Raw genomic sequence first — 13214 nt, 5'->3', positions numbered from 1 at the left:
TAGAATGAAATTTGTTTAAAACACTTAGCTCTGTTGAACAGAAAATTAATGCTTCTTTAAAAATATGTTTTGAATGTTTTTAAACTTTTTCAAATATTTTTTTAGAAACTAATATTTTTTTATTCTATCGATAATATGTGGCAATGTACTGGTCTACTAAACAATGGTTGACAACAATTCTTCTCGTGCTACGTTTCTATGTTGATACTAAAGTATGTTCGTAAGTACAGTTAGGCCATTTTATGTTAATGTTACACAATCAAAATAAAGCAAAATATTAAATGCAAAAATATATTTTTACAACAACAACAAATTTTTTTTAGAAATCTTCTTACTTTTGATGATGTTCACAATGCCCTTCAAGCATCGAAGATTGTATATGACAAGAGCGTTGCATTAAAGTTGCCTATACCCTATACGAAGTTTAAGATAAAGCAGTTGTACCAGGTTAAAGATTGTTTACCGTGCTAAAGTGTGAAAACGGCAATAATTTATGTGGTTATCATTATTTTATTTTTTTATATGTTTTTTCACAAATGATCTTATAAATTTATAAGGTATTTTAAATAAAATTGGGGCCTCAATAAGTAATATATTTTCAAAAATATAAATAGGTCATAAGCTTATTACGTCATATGAAAGTTTTTTATGTTGATTACAAATATATTTATAAATTTTCAACTAACAACCGTAAATTAAAATTAAAAACGTTTAGATTGATAGTGACGATGATTCTATAGAAGATGGGTTAAAGGTTTTGGTCGCAGAAAAAGATGATGAGTTTACAACGCTTGTTGCTATTAAAGGACCTAACGGGTATGCATAACTTTAAACACGTAAACTTTATCAGCTTTTTTTTATGTGTACGGTAGATCAGGGTAATATGAGCACCTTGGTAATATGAGCACACTTAAAGAATTTTAAATGTAAGAAGTGAAGTTGAAATTGCTTTGTATTTTTTGAATCAACTTTATGTGGTGATAACAGGAATCAGTACAGTTAGCGTAAATTTATATGCAGTAATTAGCGGCTATCATCTAATTAAAACGCTATTAAATTTTTTGCGTTGTTAAAATGATATCATCACGCATGAATAAATCTGTGGCGCTAAAATTTGGTGCTAAAATAATAAAATTAATTTTTTCATAAAGAAAAATATATAAGCTAAAAATCCAATCTTGTTTGAAAAACAAAGCATAGAAACATTTAGTTTTGACTTTATTTAAAGATGTCATTTTTGTGTAATATGAGCATGCTCGAGTTACCCAGTGTTTTTCATTAAAATTACCAAGTTTAAAGTCCTAAAATAGATTAGATTAGATTAAAATTTATTAGAACAGTTATACATGTTCTAAAGGACACGCAGGTCCATAAAATATGAGGGACTCTGACAACGTGCCGTATAATCACACAACACATATGCGAGATATTTTACAAAACATACATTTATATTACAGTTATATAAAAGACAACAGTTATAAAACAAAATCTAGTTAGCCGGAACAGTATTTTTCAAAGTCGATAGAATTAATTTTAATTTTGAAGCTCTTGATATTTTTGGCGTTTACGACGTCAGATGGCAAGTTATTTCACGTATTAACAACCCTGAGTGAGAAAGAATATTTACGGACATCGAGTTTACATTTTAGTTTGCGTAATTTGATATTATGTCCTCGAGTGTAAATATAGTTGTTAATTAAAAAGAAACTTGATTTATTTAAGCAAATTAAATTGTTCAGAATTTTGTAACATGTAATCATATCTTGCTTAAGGCGACGAATTTCTAGCAGCTCCAAATCAAGAATTCTAAGTCTATCAAAATATGAAAAGTTATTTAGGTTAGTAGTTCTCTTGGTAAAACGTCTTTGTACTCTTTCCACTATTTTGTTCATTTCAGTGCGGTATGGCGACCAAACCGCAGAGCAATATTCTAAGATCGGTCTTATATTGGTAGTGTAGGCCTTTACGATAACACGTGGATTTCGACTTTTCAAACACTTAAGGATTAGATATCCTCGAATGTTTGATGCGCGGGCGATATTTTAAATATGACTATTGTAATTTAAGTAAGAATCCATGGCCACACCAAGATCTTTTGGGTTTGTAGACCAGGTTAAATTATGATCTCCTAATTGATAGTTGTAGTTTATATCTTTACAAAATAAAGTAGGCGCTATTCTATGAGTAAAGCACTTATTATTGGCTACTTTTAACTGCTATTTTTTTGACCAGAGATAAACTTTATAAATGGCAACAGCAATTTTGTGACTGTAATTGGCATCCTTAAATAAACTATATAGCTTGATATCGTCAGCATATAACGTTAGAGAGCAATTAAGATCTTTTACTATAGAGGGTAGATCATTAATATATAACAAGAATAACGTTGGACCCAAAACGCTACCCTGTGGAACTCCACTAAGGATGCTGGTCGGATTGGATAGTGAATTTCCAACCAGAACTCTTTGATATCTGTTGGAAAGAAATGCAGATATCCAATGAAGCAGCTTATCTATTATGCCGCACATTGCAAGTATTTTCAAAAGTTTTGATGAGGTACAGAGTCAAATGCTTTTTGAAAATCAATATACACCACGTCAGTAATTAAATTGCTGTCTAAAGCTTTATTCCAGTCATTAGTTGACTCTACAAGATTTGTGCACGTAGAATTTTTAGATAAAAAGCCGTGTTGATTAGGTGTTATTAGATTATTCATATTAAGATAATCAGCGATACATGAACTAACAAGACTTTCCATTATTCGACAGCTAGTACATGTGAAGGATATAGGTCTATAATTGTTAGCATCTGAAGTAGAACCTTTTTTAAAAATAGGCGAAACCGAAGCCACTGTTTTAGTAACGAGCTTGACGTAAAACTTGATTCGAATATATATGAGAGCGGAATACATATTATATGTGCTAACTGTTTTAAAAGTATATTTGGTATACCGTCAGGTCAAAATGATGTGCTAGGTTTTAGATTTCTGAGTTTTTGATGAACTATCTTTGCTGAAAAATTTACGCAATCCACCTTAATATGCTCATTAACAAAAGTATTTATTTTAGGCAAATTTCCGTCATCTACCGTAAAAACACTTCCAAAGTGTTTGTTAAACACTTCCGCGATTTCAACATTGCTTGTAGTAAAGTTGCTATTGGTTTTTAGAGGATATATTTTTTGGGGTTGTTTAGATTTTTATTTACGTAACTAAAAAACGTATTTAAAATATTTTCTTCGACCAGTTTTAGTTCCACATTTTTATGGTGTTTGGATATGGCTTTTTTACATTTTGATGCATACAGTTCTAATTGTCAGGTTGGTATTTTTTTACCTAATTTTTTTTTTTTTTTTTTTTTTTGAGCTAGTTTAAAGTGCTTAAATTACCAAGTGGTCTGGGTAATATGAGCACTTTTCCTACTTTTTTAAAACCTCTGTGTTTTTTTTTAGAAAAAATTTCAGGTGCCCAAATACCTAAGTGGATCATGAGTAGGAATCTTTAAAAGTTGTTTATTTGCTAATAAAATTTGGATCCAACATAATTGTCTTTGAAATTATTTCAATTTTCGCTTAAGGTGCTCATATTACCCTAATCTACCCAATATCATAAAGTATTCTTTATGTAATATCCTTTATGTAATAATACAGGCAAAGAGTACCATATTCTGCTGAACGTTAATATAAGTATCTCACATAATAATGACATACTACAATACACAAAATTGATCAGTTGGATATTGTATGGTATTTTCCAAAGTGTAAACCTTTACAAAGTATTTTTTTTTTAACATAACTATAAACATATAAATCTTTGTTTTATGCGTGAAAGTTCATTAAAAATGTTTGTTTTCTTGAACATATCATATCATCATTTAATTCCAAAGCATTAAAAAGTGTATTTTCTCGTCAGTCAATCAATCAGTGGTAAAAAATTTCAGCATTTCCATCAAATGAATCAGTTACATTTTTATAAGGATCTATGCTGTAATGACTTCTTCTTGAAATACCAATATTTATACTTGATTTTAAATTTTTTAATTCAGTTTATAGCAGCGTACCATTTATCTGAAGCAAGCTTAACTGCAATATGGATTAAATAATTTTAAAACCTAATAGGATAGAGAATAATCTTTGCTTTCTTTTATTCTTCACTGAAATGTTTATCAGTAATCTTGTCCTTGTATTTAGCGTTGAGGTGACGAGTGATATAAATTGTCCTTGTAATGTATATTGTTTCTTGCAAAACAAACATATAAAAATTCTTTCTTCCTTTTAGTTTGGATAAATTAAGTTACGTAGCCTAATATTTGAACTAAATTTGAGGTCTGTCTCCAATAAATTGTAACTTAATAGCAGCTAAAATCGCATTGAATTCATTCAAAAAGTCTGCGCCATAAAATGTCATTTAAAAAATATTTGATGCACTCTCAGACCAGTCACCCCATAAATTTCAAGTTACTTTATGAAATCTATAGAGGACAGCCCGCGTTTCCAGACTACTTAAATTTTATGACTATAGTTAAACACAACAATTTATGTTAAAATCAACAAAAAGAAACTTTTCACAACAGAACATAGAGCGAAGGCTTAATATTTTTCCCAGGTTATTATTTTTCTCAGGTTCTACTGAGTGCAGTTTTTAACAAAATGTTGCTATATGACATAAGCATGGGTTACACAGGACCGGCACGAGTAGGTGTCACGACTGACTAGTCGACATTTGCCGACTCACTGTCTAATTTTGACGACTAATTTGTCTAAAGGATCTACATTTGCTGACTAAATGAACGAAAAAATCATTGATGTGGAGGTGATAACAATTATAATAGTTAATTATTATATTTTTGACAATTATAATAGTTAATTATTATATTTTTCTTACATATAAAGTTAAATGTACTAAAAAAATCTTTTTTTTATTATTGTCAATATAAAAAAAATCTTTTCAACTTTAACTCAGATAAAACTGATCATTAAAAAAATAATAATAAAATGATAAATAAAATAGGAAATTCCCACAAATTCAAACATTTACAAAAATAAAATATAATGGCACAATATCTCATGTGAAAATTTGAGCACTCTTGGCGCAGTGATTAGTGTTCTGAATTAAAACCTTGAGATCCATGGTTCGATGCCGATAAGCGACATTTGTAAGGAAGGAGGCCTGTACTTCCTAGTCAAATGCTCTTGGTGCTTTGTGAAAGAACTGTACGACTTCTTAGTGCACAAGAAAAATATATTTCTATGAAATAAATCAACAACTATAACAAAAATTAAAGTTAAAACCTATATACAACAGTATATGTGCTAACTGCACAAAGTCATCAAAATCAACAAAAAAAAGAGTTGAGTTTATTGATTTTTTGATATACTAATAAGTTTTAGTTGCAAGTGCGAAAGACATCATAGTAGCAAGTACTAAAGACATAAGGATATATGTCCATTTTATGTAAACCTCGTTTTAATTCAGCCAAAGTGCAGTTTAAGACAAAGTGTTTTTTTTTTAATTCAAAATATAAGAAACAAAGTTCCAAATAAACAAAACATTAATGTAGCAACACTGCACAAAAGTACTGACTTCACAGAAGAATGAAAAAAAAACATAACCAGCAGTTTTGAAATATTATTATTCAATTGAGTTCATAAACTTTTTAAAAATCAAAGTTATTTTAGGAGTTTATAAATTTCGATTAGTTTTGTTTTGTTTCGTCGTTTTAAATTTAAGGTTAGGCTCAGAAAAATTAGCTTTATCAAAGTACATTCGAAAGTAAAAACTCAGTTTTACTTTTATTTTAGCTACAGTAGTTTTTAGATTTGTGTTGCAGATAAGATTATCTTGGCATAATTAATTTCTTCGCCCTGTCTACGTTAGTTTTTTGCGAAAAGTTAAATTTATTTCAAGAAAGTATAATGGTTATGAAAATATATAGCAACACTAAAAAATTGATTGTTTTTCATTTCTTGTCATAAAATTTGTTGCTTGCATTTTTAAACTCTGCTTCTCTTTTTTATGGTTACATTATTTATGCAACAACCTGTATACTGTGGTTGCAATTCGTTTAGACCAGATGCATTAAAGTATAATGTTTATCAAAAGCTTCAACGATTTGATGGGGTTAAAGTGAAATTCAAAAACAATGAAACCTCTGTCAATGCCTTATTTTGGAAAGCCTTTGAGATGATTAAGAATAATATTGCACCAAAAATGCAAGATCAGTCGCGAAAATACATTTTGACTGGTCATTCTATTGGTGGGGCCATTGCTTCAATTCTTGCCCTGTACCTCAAAAGTAATGTAAGTATTTGTATAGTATAAAAATACAAACTATAATATTTTTGCTTTTTATTCAACAATTCTATTTTGTGTAAATAATGTTATTTTGTTTTAGTAATTTTGTTTACTTTTATTTTTTGACCTTTTTAAAAACCAAAAACCAACAAATTATTTAAAAAAAGGGGGAAAAATCTTTGATTTTAATAAAAATTTAAAAAAGTAGATTTTTTTAATTTGATTTTTTAATTTAATCAAATTTGAGTGTACATTCGTCGACTTACTATCTAAAGAAAGGCACCGTGGAGTGCAAATGCATCACCAAAGGGTTTTGGCTGGGACAGGCATTCATTTCATTTAAAATTACTTCTCAAAGTTTATTTTATAAAGAGGGACGTTATTTTTTTTTTTTTTGTTTTATTCTTTTTATTACATTTTAAATGAGCATTTCATTGCAATATTTAAAATACAAATATATAATAATAAAAAGTATATATATATATATATATATATATATATATATATATATATATATATATATATATATATATATATATATATATACATATATATATATATATATATATATATATATATATATATATATATATATATATATACATATATATATATAATGGTCGTTGTTAAATAATAAAAGAACGCGGGAACTCGTAGAAGACCATTCGGTCTTTTCGTCAAGTAACGCTTAGAAATGATCGTGTTAAAATTTATAAGATATTTACAAGATAAAAAATAAGTTAACGAAGTAAGACACTTAAAATATTCCGTTACAAATACAAGATACATTATTACATATTACAATTGTTAATGATACATAATTTTATTAAAATATTTTTTTAGTGATCTTCCTTTTTACCCTCTATTTAACCTATTTATCCTCAGTAAAAATTTTTTTAACTATTTTAGACCATAAGAATGGTCCGCGATGATCAATACAGAGTTTAAAAAGATTTGTTTGAAAAATGGGCTGCTTAATAAAGTTATCATTGCGTAAAATGTATTTATTTTTATCTTTTGATGAATACAAATTATGGAAAGAAATAGGGGATGAATTGGTTTTACATTTAAGCATAAAACAAAGATTATTTAAAATTTTAAGCTAATATATATTAAAAACTTTCAGTTCAAATAATAGAGGTTTGGGATGAGTATAACGGTCTTTAAAGTATATAAGACGTGCTACATGCTTCTGCTGACAAAAAAGAGGTTTAAGTTTATTTTTCTTTGTACTATATAAGCAATATTTGTATATTTTATGTGATAATGAATAAATGAGTGATGTAATTGTACTATATAAATGAATAAATGAGTGATATAATTTAGATTAAATATTGCTTTTAAAAACATAACTAATAATAATGTATTATTAGTTTTTATTATTTTTGATTAAAAAAAAGTTTATTTGAAGTTTTGTCTCTTGCATGCAAAATATAATTAGTTTAAAATGACTTTTCAGTTTGTCTAATCGCATGCGCGTGCAAATAAACTATAAAAAGTTGATCATAAGTTTTTAGTAAGTCTATTCGAATAACCTAACCTATAAACTAACGAATAAACTAACCCAATAAAAAATGATTGCCATCTAAATTTCGAACAATTCCTAATATTTATCTTTATTTCAATCAATTCTTAAGGATTTTATTCAAATGACCATCTTATAGAGTTAAGTTCCATAGGAGTTGAAAATATCTACGTAGCTACATATCAGTGTCTAGTATTTAAAATTTATTTTGGTTTTTACCTTATCAATTTGCAATTGATTTAACGTAGATTTAGATTTTTAGTATCACATTTATCTGCAATCCTTTTTGCATTGAATGATTGCAAAATGTTTGTTTTCTTTTTCCAATTTTTAAAAAAAAATTCATTTTAGCATTTATTTTACTTTTATAAAAATGGTATGTATTTTATCTTTTTAACTTGATTATAAAATAATGTTATGAGAATGTACACAATAATATTATAAGATAGTATCTTGCACAAATCATTTATTATATAGGCATAAGATTTATTTGATGTAATCATACTAATGAATGGCGAAAAAATAACACCAACAACATTAACGACGACAAAAAATAATTTAATATGCTCTAAACATTTGGTACTTATTTAAGTGTTTCATGTTACCTAATATTTAGCTCATTCCATGAAATTTAGTTTTTAATAAGCATTAACATTCTAACGAGTGTTACCTTAAACTTAAACCTAAAAAAAGAAAAAAATGAAACTTTCAGCAATATTATGCAGTAGTGATGCTATTTAAAGTTAATTTTTTTATTTGTAGGAAGGGCGGATGTGGGAGAATCCAGAAAGTTGTTTGATTACTTTTGGGCAACCTCGAGTCGGCGATATTCGTTACGCAATATTGCACGATAAACTTATAGATCCATTTAGAAAGTTTAGATTTGTTAACGATTTAGATCCTGCTCCGCACATTCCTTTTTGGCCTGAAGCTGTGCACCACTCAAGGTTAAAAAACAACCTCTTCATTTAACTTTGAATGTCAAAAAAATTAATATCTTTTTATTTTAGACAATATTTATAATTTTCCGAGCAATTTCGATTCGACCGACATAAACAAACTTTTTTTTTTTTAGAGAAATATGGATGACATCTGCAATCATGAGCAAAGAGAAATACTGGAAAATATGCGGAGTGATGGAGCCACTACGAGGAAGCAACATGTGGGTACAAAACCCTCAAGTTAACGACCACGATATCAGAGCATACAGAGACTTTATTGTTCACCCTCCATCTGTTTACCTAGATACATTTTACGGACGCCACACAAAATGGATAGATGCTCTAGAAAACTCATGTTCAGGAAACACGACAAAAAACTTGTCAAATGATGACCTTATACCTCAATCCTTTTGATTTCGGAACCATTTTGTACGCTTTTAATTTTTTAAATGAATAAAGCATTTGTTAAAAAACCTTTTTTCACTAACTATAAATATTGTTTGATATAATAAATTTTCAAATATAAATGAATTTTAAAAATAAACATAAATACAGTTATAATGCAACTTTTATACTTCTGATTTTTTTTACAATTTTCTTTATGAAGTTAAATGGTTTTAAAAATATATAATCAGTAGTAATATGCAAAAAATTGTTTTTCTTTGTTTAATTTAATTTGATTTTAATTCACTTAAAAGACTCATAAACTCTTTTACCCAATAAACTGATAACAGTCTTTACACTTATTTAAAGGTATTTAGTTTCAAATAACATGAAAAATCATGTTCAGGAAACACGACAATAAATTGCACAAATGAAGACTTTATACCTCAATCGCTTTGATTTCGGAACCATTTTGTACGCTTTTAATATTTTAAATGAACAAATTATTTGTTATAAATACACTTAAAACAATTAGTTTTATAAATATATCTTGATAAAATATGAAAAACTCAAGTACCCTCTGCCCCCTTGTACGCATTTATATGGTTTTAACAATTCCCCCCCCCCCTCCTCTGTGCGTACGCATAATTTAACACCCGTTCCTCTCCATCTTCTTCAACGCATAAATTTTTAAAAAAGCTTAAAGCAAAGAAAACTTTTATATCTTTATAACAAGATATAATATTGATTATTTAAAGTCGTGGTTTTCAATGCTTTTGTTTAAAAACAATATCAACTATTTAGTTAGTTATAAATATCAGATTTAACTGTATATAAAATTTAAAAAAGTTATAAAATGTTAAGTTTAAATAATTTTATATTATTGGTATTTGTATAGTTATTATAAATAAAAGTTATCACAATGAAATTTGTTTTAATAAATCAGTTGAATAGATAAAACAAATAAAATTACGCTAACACTTGGGTAGTATTGCATAATGTGACCAACATTAATCAAGATCGCGCAAGTATTGCACTAATATTGTTTGCTACTAGGGGCTGATGATTGTTGGTAACCTGGTGCTGATGGTTAAAGATCAACTTTTGAGTAAAAATTCCAGCTACTTTAATGTATTTATATTAAAGTGCAATTATATATTTAAATGGTCGCGATTTTAAGTTGAAATAAATTTTTTTGACTAAAAATAAAGATCAAACTTTATTTTTAGTCGAAAATTGAGATCAATGTGATATTTTTTTGATATCATTAGTTTCAAATGGTTTGTTATCAAGTAATAATATGATCTCAGGGTAAGGTAGCAACCCCAATTTGATTTTTTTAATTGTGGTCGTGACATCGGCATGATTTCATAACGATATCATTCCTCGATATCAAACCTAAAAAACTATTGATACCACAATTACTTCACATTGATTTCAATCTTTGGCTGCAAAATCCAAATATTTTAATATCACGTTAATCTCATGTTTTGGCTGTAGTAGCGTAGTGAAGGGCCTATAGGGCCCGCAGCCGCGGGAGGTCCCAGAGATATTATTCTTAATTATTATTATTATTATTGGGAGGTCCCACAGTTATTAGAGGCCCAAGGCAAGTTTTTCAATTTTTTTTTTAAAAGTTGTCATTCTTAAAAATAATATGGTTGTTTATAAACATTTGCAATTTTTGTTACTATTATATAGCTAAGAAATACAAACTCTTTGCTTGGCTATTTTTTTTAGCTTAAAAATAATCTTGACGAATACTTTAAATAATTGTGAGCTTTTTATTTATTTATATCTAAAAAATTAAAACAAACTGTATTAACTCATAAATACACAATTTAGTTAAGTGGCAGGTATGATGTCCTAATTTTATTAGGACATGATTATTGATCAATTTAATTAGGACAATAAAATTATTTTATTAGAACAGGATCAAACCATATGTTGAACTTATTATTTACCTACAGTAGTAATTCTATTTTAAAATTGTTTCCTAATTCTATATTAGGTAATTGATACTAAAGGCCGCTTTAGTATCAATTAAGGAATTTTAGTTTCAAAACCGTTTCTCGAAAGTGAAGTTTAAAATCATTTCACGAAAGTTACAGCAAAGGTAATTACGATTCAATATCAAACTTTATTGCATCAATTAACTGGAACTTTTTATTTCTCCATAAAACCGCGGATCAAATGTTTAAATTTATTAATTTCTAACAACTGTACTGTTTGCAAATATTTTATCCCCAAGTTTAATAAAACAAAAAAAAGTATTATCCTTGAGAAAAACCCCTATCATGTATATCAAATGAAAATGTATCCTATAAAGAATTTAACCAAGCTTTGACTGAACTAAAGCAAAATAAGTCATGCGGATATGAAGATATTACTAGCAATGTAGCAATGCACATCATTAAACGTATTAGAAAACCCTTATTTCATCTAAAATTAACTTCGTTTGAACACAGTACTTTTCCTGATTTGTTAGAAGTTACTAAAGTCAATCCTGTTTATAAAAATGGAGATTATAATAATCTAACAATCGTCCGATTTCCCTCCCACCAGTGTTCTCTAAAGTTTATGAAAAAGTAATCTACAATCGAATTTTTAATTACTTGAAGTTAAACAAACTTTTATATGAAAATCAATTTACTTTTCAAAAAAGTTGTTCAACAGAGCATGCTATTATTGAATTTACTAATAAAATATTTCAATTTTTTGATAAAGGAGATCATGTACTGGGAGTATTTAAAGACCTTTCAAAGGCATTTGATACAGTTGATCACAACTTCTTACTATCAAAGTTAAAACATTATGGGATCAAAGGAATAATGCATAAATGGGTAAAAAACACTCTGAGTAACAGAAAGTAGCTTTTAATAAACAAAGAGTCAAGTGTTCTTGATATTGAGTGTGGGGTCTCTCAAGGCTTAGGTCTCTCAGTCCTAGGACCGTTATTGTTTTTAATTTACATCAATTATATGCATAATGCATCATCTATAGGATCTTCACTAATAAATGCTGATGACACAACTTTGTTTTATAATCATAGTAATTTAAAATCGATGTTCGGTACAATGAATACTGAACTTGAAAACTTTAATTAATGGTTTAGAGCAAATAAACTATCCTTAAACTGCGAAAAAACTAACTACATCTTATGTCATAAAACAGGTCAATCAATGTCTCTAGCGTTAAAAATTCCAGAGTTGCTCATTAACAACATAACAATAAAACGGGAAAAATAAGCAAAGTTTCTTGGTGTTCAAATTGATAAAAAATTATCATGGAGAAATCATATTGGACGCATTGAATCAAAAACATCATCTGCAATAGGTATTTTATAAAAATGTTGCCCGTTTCTTGATTTCTGTTCAAGAAAAAAACTTGGCTTGCAAAACCATGCGTGTAAAGCAATTCATTATCTAAGTAGAATGGACAATCATTCTATTGCGATGATAAATATGAAAGTCTTAAACTTGGGAAAACTTTTGGGAAAATTTATACTAAATTCTTATTTTTATGTTCAAATATAAAAATAATATGCAACCAAATTCTTTTTTAGACTTATTTTCGTCATCATTTTCTCAAAGTTATAATCTGCGATCAAATAGCTTCCACAACCATTATATTAAAAAAAGCTAAAACCCAGGGTTCTGAATTTTCAATTATGCTACAAGGCCCTAAAACGTGGAAAACTTGAAAAATCAAAAAGACTTAAATGGAATATAGTCGTTTAAACGGCAAGCAAAGCTGAACATTCCTGGTTTGTTAAGTTGATTGCAATAAATAAAAAAAATATAAAAAGTAAAAAAATAAAATAAATAAAAATATAGTAATAGTAGAAATAGTAATTACAAAGCTAATTACAAAAAAGTTTACTTAAATTAACTTTTTACATAGACATAGATATACCCAAATGGTGCTGTTTAAGGAAATCTGCGAAAAGATTTTTTTTTTACCTTTATACCCAAAAATGCTGAATCTTCTTTGATTTCATTTTTTTAGGTATTAAAGTTTAGAAAAATAAATATATATAATAGTTATTATACCAAAATTTATATTAAAGTTT

General features: G+C 27.7%; 1 protein-coding gene across 2 annotated transcripts; it reads left to right on the top strand.

Moving 5' to 3' along the window:
- The first annotated feature begins 72 nt into the window (after positions 1 to 72).
- On the top strand, positions 73 to 9410 carry LOC101240820 (uncharacterized). 2 transcript variants are annotated; one of them, XM_065789003.1, is made up of 6 exons: positions 73 to 212; positions 324 to 447; positions 716 to 816; positions 6067 to 6298; positions 8580 to 8764; positions 8893 to 9316. In XM_065789003.1, the coding sequence occupies exons 1-6, from the start codon at positions 199 to 201 to the stop codon at positions 9170 to 9172; spliced, it is 936 nt and encodes a 311-aa protein (XP_065645075.1). In that variant the 5' UTR covers positions 73 to 198; the 3' UTR covers positions 9173 to 9316. The 2 variants fall into 2 exon arrangements, with proteins under 2 accessions (XP_065645075.1, XP_065645074.1); XM_065789002.1 differs by having other exon boundaries at positions 76 to 220; positions 8893 to 9410.
- The last annotated feature ends 3804 nt before the right edge of the window (positions 9411 to 13214 follow it).

Source organism: Hydra vulgaris, chromosome 01 (assembly GCF_038396675.1).
Source record: "Hydra vulgaris chromosome 01, alternate assembly HydraT2T_AEP".
NCBI classification, from domain to species: Eukaryota; Metazoa; Cnidaria; class Hydrozoa; order Anthoathecata; family Hydridae; genus Hydra; species Hydra vulgaris.
This window is presented reverse-complemented; position numbering and strand designations above follow the sequence as displayed.